Here is an 18,893-nt window from a genome sequence, read left to right as displayed (position 1 = left end):
CAGGTTTTTCCCTGCATTAATCTTTTTTACAGCCATACCATTAATAGTTTTCTTAAGTTGAATAATTGTTTCATTCCTAAGACAAAGTCCACTGTTTCAAAGTGCAGTATTCTTTAAAAGCACAGTTACACCTGACCTGCTAAAAAGTTATTTATAATGTGTGCATGTGTCATCCTAAATAATTAGATGACTAGCTTGCCATCTGTTTATGTGTTCGAGAATAGGGCTTTTGAACCTCAGCCCTGTTAACATCCTGGGCTGGATAGTTCTTTGTCAACTTGTGTATTTTAGGATGTAAGCATCCCTGGCATCAATCCACTAGATGCCAGTGGCACTGGCTCCCCAGTGTGACAACCAAAACTGTCTGCCAGCATTGCCAAATACTCCTTGCCGGAGGACCAGAATTCCCTCTTGGGAACTGGGAAAGATGTAAATGTACAGGACAAGTCTCAGAGTTCTGATTTAGAAAATTGGTTAATTTTTATGAAAATTATAACTTTATCCAGAATAGGTAGGAGTAAGAACAGCTATAGGGGAAAATGATCAATTTGGTTTTAAAATACTGAATTTGATTTACTCATGAGAAACACGTATGGCAAAGTTTGGAAGGAAGTTCTAATCTTTAAGAACCTGGAAACCACAGCTGCCTTCAGCTATCTGTTTGAATTTTTTGATTAGATAGGTGAAAGATAAAACTGTGAAAATGGGCAAGATAAGTATTTAAATGACTCAAGAATGGGCAAAGGGCAGATGCCTGAAGGATTCCAAAGTTAAGGTTCTTTGGGTGCGGGGTGGGAAGCCAGAGAGAGAAATTGCTGAGTGGTGGGAGACGAGTAATAGAGACTAGTGCCAATACGTGAGGAGAGAAAGTTTCCAGGAAGAAGGTATCCTCAGCATAATATGTGAATGTGTCACAAAAATGAGTCAACCGAATCTGACAATTCTATTTTGCTGTTATTTTCCATAGTGGGTGTAGACTCGGCACCTGATTCTCTGGCCTTCAGCACACAGAGACGATCAGTGATAAAATTCCTTGCTCCAGAAGCCTAAGGAGATTTGTATTTACATAATTCATAAGGAATTACCCTGAAACTTAAGACTCTACTCCAGAGATGCCACACTGACCAAAATGTGTCTCTGGAAGGCACAAATCTGAAAAATGTTTGGCAGGGACATTTTGTCAGACTGATGTAGAAGTTCCTCCTATGTTTCTTCAGCATTACTGAATGAAGGCCTTGGAGTCATATATGCAGGTTCCAACTGCAGCTTTTCTGATTATTGAGGAAAATTACTTAATTCCTTTGACCATCAGTTTCCTCATAAAAATATTAGGGATAACAACGTTTTGTATTTCATTGGATGATTGTGATGATTTGATGAGGTTACTTACGCATATGAAGATGGTTGATTCTGGCACATGGCATGTGTTCAAGAAGTGATGGCTGTTAGGTATGGTTCTTTGTGTTTGAGGAACAACCTATACCATACATCAAAATGCAGTGCTTACTGCGCTACTTTAAAATAATGGTAATGTTTGCATTTCTATCTCTTTCTTCTTTCCTTTCCTCCTTCCCTCTCCTCACTGTCTCTCAACTTCTCCCCCCACCCTTCATACCTGCCTTCCTTCCTCTATCTTATCTTTCCCTCTCTCTTTTTTTTTCTTTCTGCACCTTTGTGTTATATATGGTTTCTCTCAACGATTAGGTAGTGCTTTATAAAGTTAACCTTGGGCAATTAATTTTTGGTTCTGTGTTCTCATATGCAAAATATACCACTATCTACCTCCTAGAGTTGGTGTTTGGATGAAATTACATAATGCATATAAAATGCCAAAAGGACAGAGAACTTTCAACAAATGGATGTTATAATTATTTTTGTTAGGGTGGTAGTTTGGATCACCTTGCCTTCACATTTATAAATGTGTGTGTTGGGGATGTTTTTGGCATTCTTCTGAGTGCTCAGAAAAAGCTAATAATATTCACATTTCAAATGTGACTTGATTTTTCAGAGCTTTATTTCAGGATTAATAATTTATTTTAAAAAATTGGTGAAAATCATTGTTGTTATTTGTAATCTGAAACTAATACAACACTGTAGGTTATTTATACTTTAGTAAAAAAGTACTGGAAACCAATTTTCTCATATTGTTTAAGTATTCTACTATGAACTTTTACATGCAGGGATGACTTAATTGTGATGTTTATGGTCACCAAATAGAATTACAGACTTAAGAACATCTGATCTCTGGGATGCCTGGGTGGCTCAGTGCGTTAAACCTCTGCCTTTAGCTCAGGTCATTATCTCAGGGTCCTGGGATCAAGTCCTGCATTGGGCTCTCTGCTTGGCAGGAAGTCTGCTTCCCCCTCTCTCTGCCTGTCTCTCTGTCTACTTGTGATCTCTGTCTGTCAAATAAATAAATAAAATCTTAAAAAAAAAAAAAAAAAGAACATCTGATGAGGCATCACTTGGGGAATCTTCTCTTTTCAATGCATGATGAGAGGCATGGAGAGAAGCATCCAGTACTGGAAATCTCAGAAAAAAATAAAATTCTTAGAGAATCAGCAGTAGTAATTCATTGAATGTAAGGAGGCCAGGAAGATATTCTAAATGATAGCTATGAATTTCTTACATGTTATGTTTGATTATTCAAATATCCCTGTCTTCTCAGTCCCTCAATATGTTGGCCCTCAATAAAACCAATGTTCAATCTGTGACCTTCTTCCTGACGGGCATCCCAGGCCTGAAAGCAGCCCAGGTTTGGATCTCCATCCCTTTTTGTCTCCTGTATGTCATCGCCCTCTCTGGGAACAGCATGATCCTATTTGTGGTCCTCCGTGAGCAAAACCTCCATGAACCCATGTATTATTTCCTCTCTATGCTTTCAGCCACGGACCTGAGCTTATCCCTGTGCACCCTTTCCACTACCCTTGGTGTCTTCTGGTTTGAAGCTCGAGAAATCACCTTAAATGCCTGCATTGCCCAGATGTTCTTTCTCCATGGATTTACTTTCATGGAGTCTGGGGTTCTGCTGGCCATGGCCTTTGATCGTTTTGTAGCCATCTGTAATCCACTGAGATACACCACCGTTCTCACCAATGCCAGGATTGCCCAGATTGGGATGACCATGCTGGTACGGAATGTTGCTGTCATGTTACCCGTGGTGCTCTTTGTTAAAAAGCTGTCTTTCTGCAGTGCTGTGGTCCTTTCACATTCTTACTGCTACCATGTTGATCTCATTCAGCTGTCTTGTACAGACAACAGAATCAACAGCATCCTTGGTCTGTTTGCACTTTTCTCCACAACAGGGTTTGACTGCCCTTGCATCTTGCTGTCCTATGTACTGATCATCCGATCTGTTCTCAGCATTGCCTCCTCAGAGGGGCGGCTAAAAGCCTTCAACACCTGCATATCCCACATCAGTGCTGTTGCCATCTTCTACATCCCCCTCATCAGCTTGTCTCTTGTCCATCGCTATGGCCATTCAGCACCTGCATTTGTCCACACCATCATGGCGAATGTCTTCCTTCTCATTCCTCCTGTGCTCAACCCTATCATCTACAGTGTGAAGACTAAGCAGATTCGAAAGGCTATTACCAAGGTCTTAATTCAGAAGCAGCAACAAATCTAATCACTAGTTATCTCAGAATAGAGAGAATGCCATTTATAAATGAGTGCTTCCATAGACTGGGGTAATTTTCCCTATTCTGTACCTTGATGTTCTTCTAACAACCTTAAGCTAAGTAACTTACAGAATGCATGGTATTTGCTTATGTTCCTTCTCAATAAGTCCCCATTAATATCACCTAAATTATGCTTTGTTTTCAAGGCAAAGTGAGATAATGTATGTAAACAACTCTTCATATGTGCAAATAGTATGAACCTGAATAAATATTCATTCAGACTGCATGCAATTTAAAAAGTCGAAATTTAATGTAGGAAAGTTTGTTATTAAACTGTTCTTTTCTGAATTATATCCAAAGGGCACTTTAATTAAATTTCTTTTCTTATAGTTCTTGGTTAACTCTAAAAATAGTCATTCGATAGAGTGTATCTTACTAGCATATTAATGTAGTTCTACACTGGATTGTATACAGGTAGTTATTTTGCCCTTTCTATGTGTAGGATCATACATGATGTCATACAAAATGCCATATCAAATGCTCAGGGTCAGTCCTGCTGCTGTTAGCAGAATGTTAAAAGCGGATAATAACATTACTAACAACCCAGAAATAAAGATTACACAATTTTTCCTAAAATTAACCTTGATAAATGGGAATTTATACTTTGGGCTCATATTTTATCTCCCTCTCTTCCATTTTGACTTCATCTGTGAGCCCACTGGATCAGGAATAGTATAACAAAGCCTGCTGATATTTACATGTATTCTTTCCATCTTATTATTGTTTCTCCTCTGAGGTGGGTACAGTTTTGTGGATGTTAGCATGAGATACAAGGACTTTCACCCTCTGTGTCCACTTTAGTATGTATTTTGCATACATCTTCTACAGACTTTTTTATCTCTCTTCTTTTGAGTTTGCTAGTTCCATTCACTGAGCAACTAGCCAAGCCTTTTAGCAAAGTACAGAAGTCCACGTATAATCACATACCTTAGACAACCTCTCTTTCTACACGAAGTCTACAACCACTGTCCATCATGAGAACTGTCCTTCATCACTTTTTCTTTTCTTTTTTTTCTCTTTATGGTCATTCATGTATGAGGCTGTTGTGCCACTGTATTCTACGTCTGGTACCAACGCTTAGTACCAACTTGTCCACCAATCCATCCATAAACAAAGCCTGAATATTTTCCTTCTCTTCCAGTAACTTATCAGAACCTTCAGTGAGGCCATGAATGTGAATTAATGGAGACACATCTATAAGACATTGATAAATGTCATGGAATTCTGGGACAACTGTTCACAAACTTAATTTGGGCTTACATGGACTTTGTACTTTATCTTTCCTACCGTAATGGTTTCAACTTCACTGATATGCTAACATGAAAATTTTCCCAGCACATAAGTGTGATATAACCAATTTTATACTTAGGGCTCTGCAGACTAGCCACAGGTGAAAAATCATTGTGTTCACTGTGACATAAAATTTGTCCATAATTCCATTAATCATCTTGCCCCAATAATCTCATACTTTAATCAAAAAAGAACATGATGGAAAGTTTGGTAGCCTATTATCAGTGAGAGATGATATCCCATGTCTAACAGTCCTCAAGGAATTTGGGTATTCTCCTTTCCTCAATGAAAAAGTACATTTATAAGTGGGCACATTTAATTTTGTAAGTACATTTTAAACCTGTGAATTTACTAAGGTTTTTCTTGGTGAAGCTTGCAAAACCTAGTCTATCCTCTGGGAGTGCCAAGAAAGGTGCCAAGACTCTGAGCTCTGGGTGCCAGACAAGCTTATGATCTCTGGGCACTGCTGGAACTGGGATATAGACACAGTGCCTTTTGTAGGACTATAACATATTTCCATGTGAGGCTCAGGTGGGGATAGCTCCAGGCTGCCCTTTTGAGATGCAGGTTGGGTGGCCAGTTCACTAGATAGCTAGCCCTGTGCTGCCTTGATTTGTATACACATGCCCAAGGCTAAGGAGAAGAGGTAGGAGATGTTCCCTCAGCTGGAAGCCTGTTACATACTGTCTGGGCCTCTGGTTATGTCCCTGTTGCTCCAGTGAAAAACAGAGAACTTGCCCAGTGGCTATACTGGAGGAAGTTGTGAACTGCTGGAACTGAGCACTGAAGAAACACACAGTGCCAAGCAATGGAAAAATAGCATGTTCTGTGGTAGTCTGGCCAACACAGCACACAGAAACCAAGAAGAGAAAACTCCTTCTCCCTCCAGTGTTCCTCCACTGCCTTCCACTGATGCATCTTAATACTGTGTCAGCTGACAGCTGTACAGAGTCCCAACACCATCATCATAGAACAGGTAAAAAGGAAGTTGGAGCTGAGAGATAGTAAATCAATAATGAGCCAGTCACCTTTATGGGTGACTATGGACCATACCTGCAGACCCAAGGCTGAAACCTTATCAAATACATCTCATGATAGTCCTTCCAGGAAAACAAGGAGGGAACCATTCATCCATTGGATCTCATTTACCATTGATCAGTATTTATCCTATGAGTTGTTCATTTCCCCCATACTTCCTCACATGTATGAATGCCAAGTGAATACCTGAGAATGTGTCATTCCTCAGTGTCTGCCCTGGGGCAAGAAGCAGGAGGAGCACAGTGCAGGTCTAAGGCAAGAGGTTACCATGTTCTCCCTTTGTGGAGCCAACCAATGAGTGATGCGTCTGTTTGTTGCCACCTTGACTGGACAATAAGCCCACAAGATTTGGAGTGGTACACTTCAAATGAAGTTGAATCATGACATAACTCAAACCCTGATGTTCTCATCAGGAGAGGCTATAGGTTGATAGAAGGCTGGTGCCTCCAAGTAAGGTTTGGGCCTTCTCTCCTGTTGAACTGAAAAGTCACCTTTGTTCTTTTCTGGTGCAAATGTTACTTCCCCCATTTAATTCCATAAATCAATTAGGGTGGTTTACTTACCAACTTATATTTCTTCATTTTTTTTTTTAAATGTCATAGAGGAGAAATGGTTCAGAAAAGCTTTCCATGAGCCATGTGTTTTAGAAAAGATGGAGGTAGTTCCAGGACAAGGAGAAATGTTCAATAAGCAGGTAAAGCCCATAGATGTGTTCTCAGAGAGGGCTGCTGAGAGCAACTCCTTTTATAAGGAATATTTGTCATTGTGAAATTCAGTACTTTTTACATTAAAATTATAATATTAACAATAGATTAAAAAAATTAAAAAAGTGAAGAAATGGAGGAGGAGGAGCTGGGGCAGCAATTTAAACAGGAAGAGGATAATGCATTTTATTTGATTTTTTACCTAAATTTTCTTAGGTGAATTTGCCTTTTACCTATATTTAGCCCTTCTAGAGGGAGAGTTGTCACTGCCTTGCTCCCTGAAAATACAAAACAGAACAAAACACCAGTGTGTGTGTGTGTGTGTGTAGTTGGTTGCTTTTCCTCCTGATGACATTAAAGCCATTTCTGGATTTAGGGATGAAGGAATGTTCAATTCAGAATGATGCAGATATATGTCAAGGAATGCTGGGAGGATGTAACATAGACATAATTGAGCCATATAATTCCATTATGATCCTAGACAGATGCTGGATTAAATATATCCAGATTAAGAATTTTTAATTCTTTATTTAATGCTCTGATTATAATATGTTTATATACTAGAATATGGAAAATCACTTTTCACAATCAAATTATAAGCCTCTTTTTTCCAGTTTTCTGCCTGACCAATGCTGATGACCAGCTCTCACCTCTAGCACATCTCCTTTTATATTAACCTGAGGACCAAGTGATCATTGTAGGCTTATGTAAATTGGTTCAGTTATTTCTTGTTTCTTTTTTTCATGCTGATGGTGTTTAACTAGATCTTATTTTCTATTCTGTCTTTGAAAATCATATGGAATTCTGAATGTACCACTGGAATTATACTTTTTATTTCCAATTTTCAAAGTTGAGGGCTGAATAAGAATTGGTAATTCTGACATCAACGGTCTAAGATACCATAATGTTTGTGATTCTGGCTTGCTTTCTGTTTTATGAGATGAAATGTCTTCACTGGGCAAAAAATGTGAAGGGACTAGATATAAGACAACAAAGAAGAGGAGTCAATGGTAAATCTGAAAGCTTGTGACCTACCTAAATTCACTCACATTTAAAAATAGACGTTGTGATGACAAAACAGAACCTATCATCTGTGGGGAGAATTCCACATAAGGTCTGTGATAGTCTTAGACTGAGACTATTAAGGCATACACTTATTGTTGGAGACATAGCTGGGTATAGTCCACCTTACCAGTGTCTGAGATAGGCTCTCCTCAAAGCCTGTACCTAATGTAGGAACAGAATCTCAAGAGTTAATTAAATCTATGTGAGTCAGAGCCTGCTTTCTGCATTTCTTAGGTGAGCCTGTTATTGACAGACGGTGATGAAGTTAGATAGTTGTTTTGTTTTGTTTTGTTGCCAGGGGATTAAGTGCCTGTTAATTCTCAGGAGGATATGCCTATGCTAGGAAAGAGTATGAGGGTCTATTTAAGAATATGGATTCCCAACATGGTGCTGGAGCAGAGAAGTTACCGAACCTGGCGAGTCTGAAGCCTTTTCACCCTTGTTCTTGGTTAAAGAACCCAGGAGCCTGGTAGGTGTCTTAGAGACTCAAAGTAAATTTCCCCAAGATTATTTTATGTTTCCTAGAGAAAATTCTGCAATTTATAGAGATCAACCTTATGCCTTTGAGAAAGCTAGAGGTAAAAATGCTTCATAGTTTGTTCAGCCTAAGGGACCAAACTATATTTGGGACAGCACTGAGAGCTGAAAAGTTAGGGAACATATGTGGGATGGGGTACATCTTTGTATTTGCATGATGAACACAGGTGAAAAGACAATGTTGCTAATAGTAAGTCATTCCTTTAGTACCTGAGTTAGGCTGGTAGCTTGTCAGGAAGACCTCAAACATGGAATCTTAGAAATCACCATTTTTTAAAAGATTTTATTTATTTATTTGAGAGACAGAGTGAGAGAGAGCATAAGCAGGGTGAGTGGCAGAAGGAGAAGGAGATCCTCCACTGAAAAGGAAGCCCAACATGGGGCTTGATCCCAGGACACTGGGATCATGACCTGAACCAAAGACAGACAGTTAACAAGCTGAGGCATCCAGGCTCCCCTGAAATGACCATTTTGAGGAAACTTTTGACTAAGAATGGATAAAAAGTATATTATCACTTTTCTCGCTGTGAATCCCGCTCCCCTGACAAAGACAGTGTCAGCTGCATTATGGGGGCTTTTTTGGTGTAGAGCTATTAAAAAGAAAGCTACCTGAGGTGTGAGTAATGCTGGCACCAAGAACATGAGCAGGATCAAGCCCAAAAACCAGAGATAAGAACCTGAATTGGTCACCAGTCTGAAATGCAGACATTGAACAGCCAAGAGCAATGGCAGAGGATGCAAGAACAGGGAAAGGAGGGCAAGAACCATGGCCATCCTGAGCTGGGCCAATAGCAACTGCATGGAAACAATGTATTTAAAGCACCTACAAATTGCAACTGTGGTATGTGCAACTGGGGTATGTGCTTCTTGCCAAGGAAATACTCCCTCGATGCTGCGTATGAGAGGGGAGACAAAATAGACGCACAGTACTGAAATATGTTCTCCTCATTTAGCCTCTTCACTTCTCCTTATGACACACCCTACATGCCACAAATTGTCATCGTCTCTATCTTGAGTCAATTTGAGGCAAATGTCCTTCAAAATTTTGGCAGCCGAGAGTAGAGCTAGAAACTGTTCTCCCCTTCACTGTTTTCTAGTTTCACCCTTCACCCTGTAATTTGTTCCTTCTGGATGTACTCCCTCTTTCTCCATCCTTGACAAGAAATACTTCTTAACTCCCCACAAAAGAATCAATGCTTGTGCCTGGCCATTCCCTTCTCACCACTTATTCTGAGGTACTAGGTGGCAGCTCACCACCTAGAGTATGACAGCTGGTGTCAGAAGAGTCCTTCCTCAGCTCCCTGAGGTGCTTGCTCACTCAGACTGCCTCAGGCTACAGTAATGTGCTGGTGAATAGTGTTTGGCCCTGGAGATCTCCGGGTGGTTTATGGTTCTGGGAGTGGTGTTGTGTAAGACAATTTGGAGGTGAGAAGAATTAAAAGAATATAGAAAAGTATAGAGCATTGTCCTGTGTTTTTGCAATTCTTTTGGGAATTTTGGGAAAATTTAAAATACTTGCGTATTTGCTTTATGTGTTATTGGCTTTTTCAAAAATGAAAACTAAGACATTACTCTTAAATTTGGAGTTCTCTTTGACCATTGCTCCATTCCCAGCACACTCATTCTACTGTGATTGTTTGTGTCTGTGTGCTTGTGCCTGGATGCATAATTTTCTAGCACGTGGGTCAAGAAACTATTTCCTGTAAATAGCCAGAAAGTAAATATTTTAGACTTTTCAGGCCACATACCTGTCTCTGTCATATATCCTTTTTCTTTTCCTCTTTAAAAACACTTTTTAAAAATATTTTTAAAACTCTCACAGATTGTACAAAAACAAGGCATAGGTTGAATTTGGCTCAGCATATTAGTTTGTCAAACTCTGTGGTAGATCCATTTTATATTTTCACACACATGTATCATGAACAATAATATAAGAGGTATCCTTTAACTACTATTGCTATAGCATCTGTGATTTGCTTGAGTATGTGACCAATGACCACATTCAGGATGTTATAGTTTTTCCAGATTCAATGTACCCCAACTTAGTTTACTTGATGCATAAATCTCAAAAATGATAGTTTTAATAAAAAAGGTTATCAGAACACCTCGTTGCTTCCAAGCTATCAAGTTGTTCAGAAGGATATCAAGGAATGAAGATATAGTTGAATAGTATGAAAGTCTCAAGTGAATATCATGAAGAACCCATTTAAATCTACTCTGTATTCTTCTTTATATAAAAAAAGTTATATTATATTATTGTTTGATACCTAAAGATGAGCTATATGTAATTTACCTGGCAACTGAACTTAATTGTATTCAGTAAATACAACTAAGAGAATTTCTGTTTATTGTTGATGTTATTTATCTACCAGGAGCATATAAATGAAAGACCTGTTTGTGATGTTTGCTCTCAATACCTCAGAAGTTGAAATATCCACCTTCCTGTTGATTGGGATCCCAGGGCTTGAGCATATGCACATTTGGATCTCCATCCCCATCTGTTTTATGTACCTCCTGGCCATCCTGGGCAACTGCACCATCCTCTTTGTCATCAAGACAGAGCCTTCCCTGCATGAGCCAATGTACTATTTTCTCTCCATGTTGGCCCTATCTGACCTGGGCTTGTCTTTCTCTTCTCTTCCCTCCATGCTGAAGATCTTCTTGTTCAATGCTTTGGAGATTTCTGCTGATGCATGTATTGCCCAGGAATTTTTCATCCATGGATTCACAGACATGGAATCTTCGGTGCTTCTAATCATGTCCTTTGATCGCTTTCTAGCTATTCGCACCCCCCTGAGGTATAGCTCCATTCTTACCAGCTCCAGAGTTTTGCATATCGGACTGACATTTGCTATCAAAAGCATGTTACTAGTTCTTCCTCTTCCTTTCACTTTAAAGAGACTCAGGTACTGTAATAAACGCCTGCTCTCACACTCCTATTGCCTCCACCAGGATGTCATGAAACTGGCCTGCTCTGACAATAGGGTTAACTTTTACTATGGTCTGTTTGTTGCACTCTGCATGATGTCAGACAGCATGTTCATTGCAGTTTCCTACGTCTTCATCCTGAAGACCGTATTGGGTATTGCATCCCATGGGGAGCGACTTAAAGCTCTTAATACCTGTGTGTCCCACATCTGTGCTGTGCTTATCTTCTATGTGCCCATCATCACTTTGGCTACCATGCACCGCTTCGCCAAGCATAAATCCCCGTTGGCTATGATTCTGATAGCTGATGCATTCTTGTTGGTACCACCTTTGATGAACCCCATTGTGTATTGTGTAAAAACTCGGCAGATTAGAGTAAAAGTCTTGGAAAAACTGAGTCTAAAGTCTAAATGATGGGGCAGACATGGAAGTTCCATTTTTTCTACAATACATTATCTTAGGAGCAGGGCAATATTTCTTTCAAAGAGGAGGTGTTTCCTTTTACTTCATAGTTCTAAAGTTATATTGATTAATTAGCCAAACAATCATTTAATCCCTAAAGGGGATCTAATATACCACAGCATATCTGATTTTGAGGAAGAGGAGGCCTCTGTTTCAGAGAGTAGATAAGAATCCTTTTGTTACTGTTTGGGGGATTGATGGCCTCTATGTTGAAGTGTAATGAAGAGCAAGAAACAGAAGCTTCTAAGGAAGAACTACGATAAGCAGCCCTAAACAGTGACTGGGCAAGTGCTGCAAGGTTCTGGAGCCATTTAGCATCTTTGTATTTGCTTTCCTTATTTGATCCTTTTTTGTGTGTGATTTACATTAAGCCCTTAATATATCTAAGTTGTTTTAAATATGTTCTCTTCCTTGCTACTCAAAGTGTGGTACACTGCTCAGAAGCATAAGCATCGCCTGGAACGTAACTAGAATTGCAGAATCTCATGCTCTGTTTCAAGCCCATTAAGTGATAACCTGCATTTTACCATGACCTTAGATGATTGGTATGCACATTAATGTTTGGGAAAGAAAACTTGTGGGGGGCAATGTGAAAGGGGAACCTAGAGAGTGTGTTTTTGACTGGGAGGAAATTTTAGGAGGAAATTACAGGTGACCATTGGCATTTGGCAGCATTTCTAGTAACAGCAAGGGGCTGAGTCCTTGGGGCACAATCAATGGAGACCCAGAGGCATCTTTCATATCATACATATGTCTCTCTCAGTGACTACAAAATGAATTTCCAGAGAAAAGAGTTGTGAATTATTCAACTTTGAAAGTCTTCTCACGATAAAATACCTTGGTAGATGTCTATCAGTTTGAACTAAAAGAATAGTCTGAAGTTTTGCTGGTGTAGAGATTCAGGGGTCAACCTAGACTCAACTCACCTCTGCACTCTCTGCACCTCTTACCAGAAGCTGACATTGACAGGAAATGTAAGGGCTCTTTGTGAGAGCCAGAGAATACCATTAGGTACCGATAACTGTCAAGACACAACACAGAATCTGTACCACTGTGGTGAAACAGACATCCAAACAACTTTCTTATCTGAGCCTCCCTGGACCCACCTGTCACTTCCTGACATTGTAAATGGAGCCAGATCTGAGTACTCCAAGGACACCTAATAAGAAAGTGTCAACAGAGAAGATTTAGGAGCTATGAAGCTATGATCCCTTTATTTAAAGGATCAGAGTCCAGGATTACTGGTAATCAATAGGATATAAAGTAGCTCCAGATGGGGGGATTTAGAAGTCAACTTATAAAAGAAAGACTAAAAAGGCCCTATCAGGGATAACATGTCCTCTAAACCTTTTATCTTGATAACTTAGTCCTGCCAGGGGGCTGGCCAGAGGAGTAAAAAGGCTAAAGACTCAGCCAGGAAACCAGTTTTCTGGTTTTGGCTATGCCATTTTCTGGCTATGTGTTCTTGAGAAAATTCCTTCCTTCCTTCCTTCCCTCCCTCCTTCCTTCTTTCCTGCCTTCTTTCAGATTTTTATTTATTTATTTGTCAGAGAGAAAGAGAGAGAGAACAAGCAGTGGGGAGGGACAGAGGCAAAGGGAGAAGTAGGCTCCCTGCTGAGCAAGGAGCCTGATGCAGGACTCGATCCCAGGACCCTGGGATCATTGACCTGAGCCGAAGGCAGCCACTTAACTGACTGAGCCATTCTGGTGTCCTCTCAAAATTACTTTCTCTGTGTTGTGTATTATGATAGATTTCATATATACTTTGCAATTAAAAAATAATTCCTTCTTTCCACATTGTATGGATTACTATGTTAATCTTTTTAAAAGCCATAAAATCCAAAAATGATCTTCAGACAAATGTGTTTAGACAAGATAACACTCTATCTCTAAAAATAGAGATTTACAAGTTATCTTAAAAGTAGGAAGATAGGGTAGTACGAGGTCTACATTCCCATGTGGAAACAGTAGGAACCCACTGAGAGGTCCCCACCATTATAGTCTGAAGATGGGTTTCCTCCACTTAGTGCTATTATTACCTAGTTCTTCTAGGTATTTAAGCCTATGATCCCTGTTATGAATTCTTGCTTGCTTTCTCATTCTCTTTCTTGTTCTCTTTCTTACACACACACACACACACACACACACACACACACACGTATTCTGGCTATAGGTCTGAAGTCTTTGTTTAGCTTTGTTTAGCAATGGAGCCAGCCCAGAGACCTGAATTTTGCAATGCTTTTCCTGGTTTTCAGTTTCCACCAACTGCCCTGTATCACTGTTACATTTTGTTTGTCATTGTAAACATTCCTGCTAATACATTCTTCTATTCCCCTGTGTAAGCACTTTTCCTCAAACCTGTCAGGTGATTTGCAGAAAGAACAGTGTCCCCTGACTGGCCAAGATGGTACTACCAACTACTGGACACTTGAAGACTGACATGATTAAGTGGTTGTGTCCCTGAACAGGAGACAACATGAAAAAGAAAAGTTCTATGTTGCCCTGCACTAATAAACAGATGGGTAGGTTTAGTTTGTCTCCTGCTGAATTACTAAGGTCCATGCAAAAATTCTTTCAGCTGACCCCAAGTTGTGGTTTTCCTTCAATAAAATGAGGTGGTATAAGCTGAAAGAATCTTCTAGCTGTAAAGTTCTTTTTTCACACTGAGTATGCATAGAAGGTTTAAATATGGTTATTTTTAATTTCATCCAGTCCAAACAACTACCATTTATTGAATATCTCTTATGTTCAGACACCTTGATAAAGTGACTTGACTTTGGGGCACCTGGGTGGCTCAGTCAGTTAAGCATCTGCCTCTGGCTCAGGTCATGGTCCAGGGGTCCTGGGATGGAGCTCCCACTCAGGTTCCCTGCTCACTGGGGAGCCTGCTTTTCCCTCTCCTTCTGCCTCTCCCCCTGCTTGTGCTCACACTCTCTCTCTGTTAAATAAATTAATAATAATTTTTTTTTTAAAGGGACATGATTTCATGCAGTCCTTACTATGCCTATTTTGTTAACATAAGAACAACTGCGGACAAAGTGCACAGGAAGTCATGAAGTGAGAATTCAAAACTAGGCCTGTGCGACTTCCAACCCTTTACATGACTGCACTCTCAGTAAATAAATGAGAAGCTGGAGGTGGGAAGAAAGCGTAACTTTGGGAAAAGCAGGGTTTCTCAGAGACCACATTCCTGTTAGCTCAAGACCAGGCTGGCATAAGTTGTATGAATAGTAGGGAAAAATTACCAGTCACATGTTTCTACTTATATATGCTATATACAAATACAATCCAAAAATAAAACCTATAATCCATATGCCAATTTGGTAAAGTAGACATTAAAGCAAGATAAAAATGTTATTTCTCAATCTAACATTATGTGTGTGGAAATAGAAATAGCGAAATATTTTCTTTATAAGAGCAACAGAATACATTTTAAAACTATAGAAATAAATTTAACACAAATAATTTTATTGAAAATTTTTAAAAAGTTAATAAATGAAACATCTATCATATATTCTTGGATGTGAATGTTTATCATCATAAATGTTGATTCTCTTACATTTAATCTATAAAAATAATGTAATTCTTGTTAAGATTCCAAAACTCTTGTTGTTTTACGAGAGGGAGATCAGTCAGACTAAGAGGCTACACTAATAGATCAATGATATGTGATTATATACATGACACATATATATCAAAATCCATGATAAGGTCTGTAAAATAATGTATATACGTATGAAGAGGGCATCAAATATTTCTGTCTTCTGGTTTCTCTGCTGTGTAACTGTTTAACTCCTCCAGTTTCCTCAGCTGTTGGGATATAGATGTGGTGGGGAAAATTAACAACAACAAAACAACAACAGACACACATTTGAGTGGCTGTGGCAAGACCTAGATCCTGGCCGCTTTGTGCCATGGGTCTGTAGTGTAACAGTGGGTAGACCACTGCCATTCTCTGGAGCTTGTAAGTTTTCCTTAATATACACATGTACACTTGCAAGGACAGGGAGGGCATCCATGTATATGAGCTTATGTGTGCCTGAGTGACCATTTCAGGCACAGTGAGCTGAGTTCTTGTCATGGAAACCTTTGCACTAGGTAGTCTTGAGCCACCAAATGTGGAGGGGCACCCTCCTCATTGAGCACAAGCGACCTTCTTGGGCTGTAACCTCTTGAGTATTCTCTCTCTAATCTCCTTCATCTTGACACTGTAGAGAATAGGGTTTATCAGTGGAGGAAGCAGGAAGTGGACATAGGAGAGGAGAGTATGGGCAGGCTGAGGTACTGGCACCTGGAGACGGTCAATGAGGGCCAGGAGGATCATGGGCACGTAGAAGAGGAGCACAGCAGAGAGGTGGGCTGCACAGGTTTGACCAGCCTTCCAGCGATCCTCGCTGGATCCCAAACCTTGCAACACCCTGCCAATTAGGCCATAGGAGAAGAAAATAAGCAGGGGATCTAATCCCATGGCTGACAGAACCACAAAGAGGCTGTAGACTGCACTCCAAGCTCCTGGGCAGGCCAAATGGACTATATCTGGGTGCAAGCAGTAAGAATGGGTCAGAACCTGTGGGTGGCAGTAGGGCATGTGGGCCAGGAGGAATGGCAGGGGCAGATGGAGACCCAGGCATCGGAAAGCAATAGCCAGGCCAATCTTGCTAACGACATCATTGGTGAGGAGCGTTGGATAGTGGAGAGGGCGGCAGATGGCTAGTGCTCGATCTAAGGCCATAGCGAGCAAAACAGAGGACTCCATGACAGAAAAGACATGGACAAAGAACATCTGTAGAAGGCACGCTGATGCAGGGACAGCATGGACACCAGCAAAGGCAAGACCCAGCAGGGTGGGCATCAGGGCTGTGGCCAAGCCAACGTCAGACACACTCAGCAGGAAGAGGAAGAAGTACATTGGGCGGTGCAAGGTGGAATCCAGGGCAATGACCCAGAGGATAGTACTGTTGCCCAGGGCAGAGAGAAGGTAGATGGTGATGAGTGGTATCGTCCACCAGGAGGGTACAGCTGACAGACCTGGCATGCCCACCAACAAGAAGGTGGGGGCCATTGAAGTGTTATTAGGGGCTGTCTGGTTGGGGAATGTTGACATAGTTCTGGATCCACTTTGAACTCTGGAATCTGGAAAGAGATTGGAAAGATTTAATTAATATTTTGACACATTTGCATGATACTATCTAAAACAGTCTGCCTCCTCCTTCCCCAGGCCCCAGCACACACATGCTTTCATGTTCCCTCCCTTCCCTGCATACACATATATTCTAATATCTATACCATACTCATCTCTTACCTTGGCAGTTTTTCTAAAGCTGTCCTTAAATCTGTTTCTCTTGGTAGACTGTTTCCCGACTTTCCTTTAACCCTGCCTTTTCTTGTAGCTTTTCCCTAACTCATGTTCTGTCATCAATGGCAAACACCTGCAAGGGGGTCTGTATTCCTATAAATACCTTTTTGGCTCCCCTCAACTCTAAACATTCTGACTTCTGTGTTGCCTTAACACACTCACATTTCAGTGGACTTTCATGCTCTCATTAAAGTCATCTTTAATGTTGGGAGCCATGAGGCCTGGTCAAGGGCATTGCCCCACAAAGTTAAGTTTTGAACTGTTGAAGAAGGCCTAATCCTGCCGAGGGCCAGATAGCCCCACAGATAAGCATGGTCTGACAATCTCTTGCCTTTTTCTCTGATCCCCGTGTCTCTCTCAAATTAAGAACCCCTTGCTCATCTGCTGCAAACATCTCTCAGTCTTGTGGGCCAGAGTAACTTCAAGGAGGTAAATTATTCTGTACCTAGGACCATGGAGAACTTTAGATGTGTACCGCAGTAAACAGTTTCCTCCCTAGGTTGTTGTTTGTCACAGGATTTCACAGCTGAGCCATTGATATAATACCCTGCCTCCTGCAAAGGTAACGCCTTCTCATTCCTACTTCTCTTCTATATACTTAGTTTCTCTAGATAGCTTCTCGTTTTCTATTAACCTATATCTTGTTTTCCTGCAGACCCCAGAATAAGTTACCAAAAAGCTCATATCTGTGCTACCTCCCATGGCTTTCAAGAAGCAAGACCCTGTCCCCCATCCCTGGCTCCAGTCTATATCATCATAGCTTAACTAGAATAACGTGTGCTGAAAAAAGAGAAATTGTCTGATGAGTACTTGAGTCCTTTGATGTCCTTTGCACAAATGTAACCCCCAAGTAAACTGCCTATATAAGAAGCTCTAAAATCAGAATAAAGTGGAGATGCCTGACTACTGACCAGAACTCGCTGTGTGGTTCTCTCATTCCTCTCGCCGACACGGCCCTTCCTTCAGGGACACCTGGAACTGCCGAGGCTGGACCCGCCGAGGCTGGACCCCGGTACTTTAATTACTCCTTTAGTACTAAATCAAGGGGCACTCATATTTTCTAAACTAATGTATTTCTCAATGACCTTTGGCTGTTATGAATCCAGTTTCTCCTTTTTTTTTTTTTTTTTTTAAAATTCTACCTCTCAGAAGTTAACTGCTCAGTTCACCTTGCTGTGTTCTATCCATGGTATATCTTGGCATTTTTGAGAGGTTTTTATTTGGGTCTCTTCTTTTACTTCAGTGGTCTTATCTACACTCAATGACTTTATACCTGAACTCTGTAGCCTGATGAATCACAAATATATCCCCTTAGATCATTGTATTTTCTCTTTACCCTGGAAATCTCTACCCTTATAGAGATATAAAAATAAATATATTTTTATATAAAAATATAAAAATAAATATATCCCATTTATTTTTATTTTATTTTATTTTAGAGAGAGAGCAGATCTGGGGAGGGAGAGAGGAAGAGGGATAGACAGAGGGAGAGGGAGAAGCAGACGCCCTGCTCAGCAGGGAGTCCTAAGTGGGGCTCTATCCCAGGACCCCGGGATCATGATCTGAGCCAAAGGAAGATGCTTAACCAACTGAGCTGCTCAGGTGCCCCTGTCCCATTTATTTTAAACTCAAATAACCCAAAACAGATCTTCACAAATGAATCTTAAAACCTCTTACAGTTTCCTCAGGAGACAGTGGTAAGGAAATTGCAACAATGACAAAGGAAAAAAAGAAAAAAGGGAACATATCTTGATTTTCTAAGTCAGCCTGTGATACTGCCACTCCCCAATTTCCCAAAATAAAGGCCCCACAATTAACCTCACTTCACATATA

At 40.4% G+C, this 18,893-nt stretch overlaps 3 protein-coding genes across 3 annotated transcripts; 2 read left to right on the top strand and 1 right to left on the bottom strand.

Moving 5' to 3' along the window:
- The first annotated feature begins 2,677 nt into the window (after positions 1-2,677).
- LOC132011744 (olfactory receptor 51F2) lies at positions 2,678-3,628 on the top strand. Its single transcript, XM_059390830.1, has one exon. It carries the CDS (start codon positions 2,678-2,680, stop codon positions 3,626-3,628), a length of 951 nt encoding a protein of 316 aa, XP_059246813.1.
- A 7,086-nt stretch (positions 3,629-10,714) lies between these two features.
- LOC132011741 (olfactory receptor 51A7-like) lies at positions 10,715-11,656 on the top strand. Its single transcript, XM_059390815.1, has one exon. The coding sequence runs from the start codon at positions 10,715-10,717 to the stop codon at positions 11,654-11,656; it is 942 nt and encodes a 313-aa protein (XP_059246798.1).
- Positions 11,657-15,839: 4,183 nt separating this feature from the next.
- Positions 15,840-16,808, bottom strand: LOC132011735 (olfactory receptor 51S1). Its single transcript, XM_059390802.1, has one exon. The coding sequence runs from the start codon at positions 16,806-16,808 to the stop codon at positions 15,840-15,842; it is 969 nt and encodes a 322-aa protein (XP_059246785.1).
- Positions 16,809-18,893: the final 2,085 nt, after the last annotated feature.

This window comes from Mustela nigripes, chromosome 1 (genome assembly GCF_022355385.1).
Source record: "Mustela nigripes isolate SB6536 chromosome 1, MUSNIG.SB6536, whole genome shotgun sequence".
Taxonomy (NCBI): Eukaryota; Metazoa; Chordata; class Mammalia; order Carnivora; family Mustelidae; genus Mustela; species Mustela nigripes.
The sequence above is the reverse complement of the archived record's forward strand: the minus strand, read 5'-3'. Positions and strand labels throughout refer to the sequence as shown.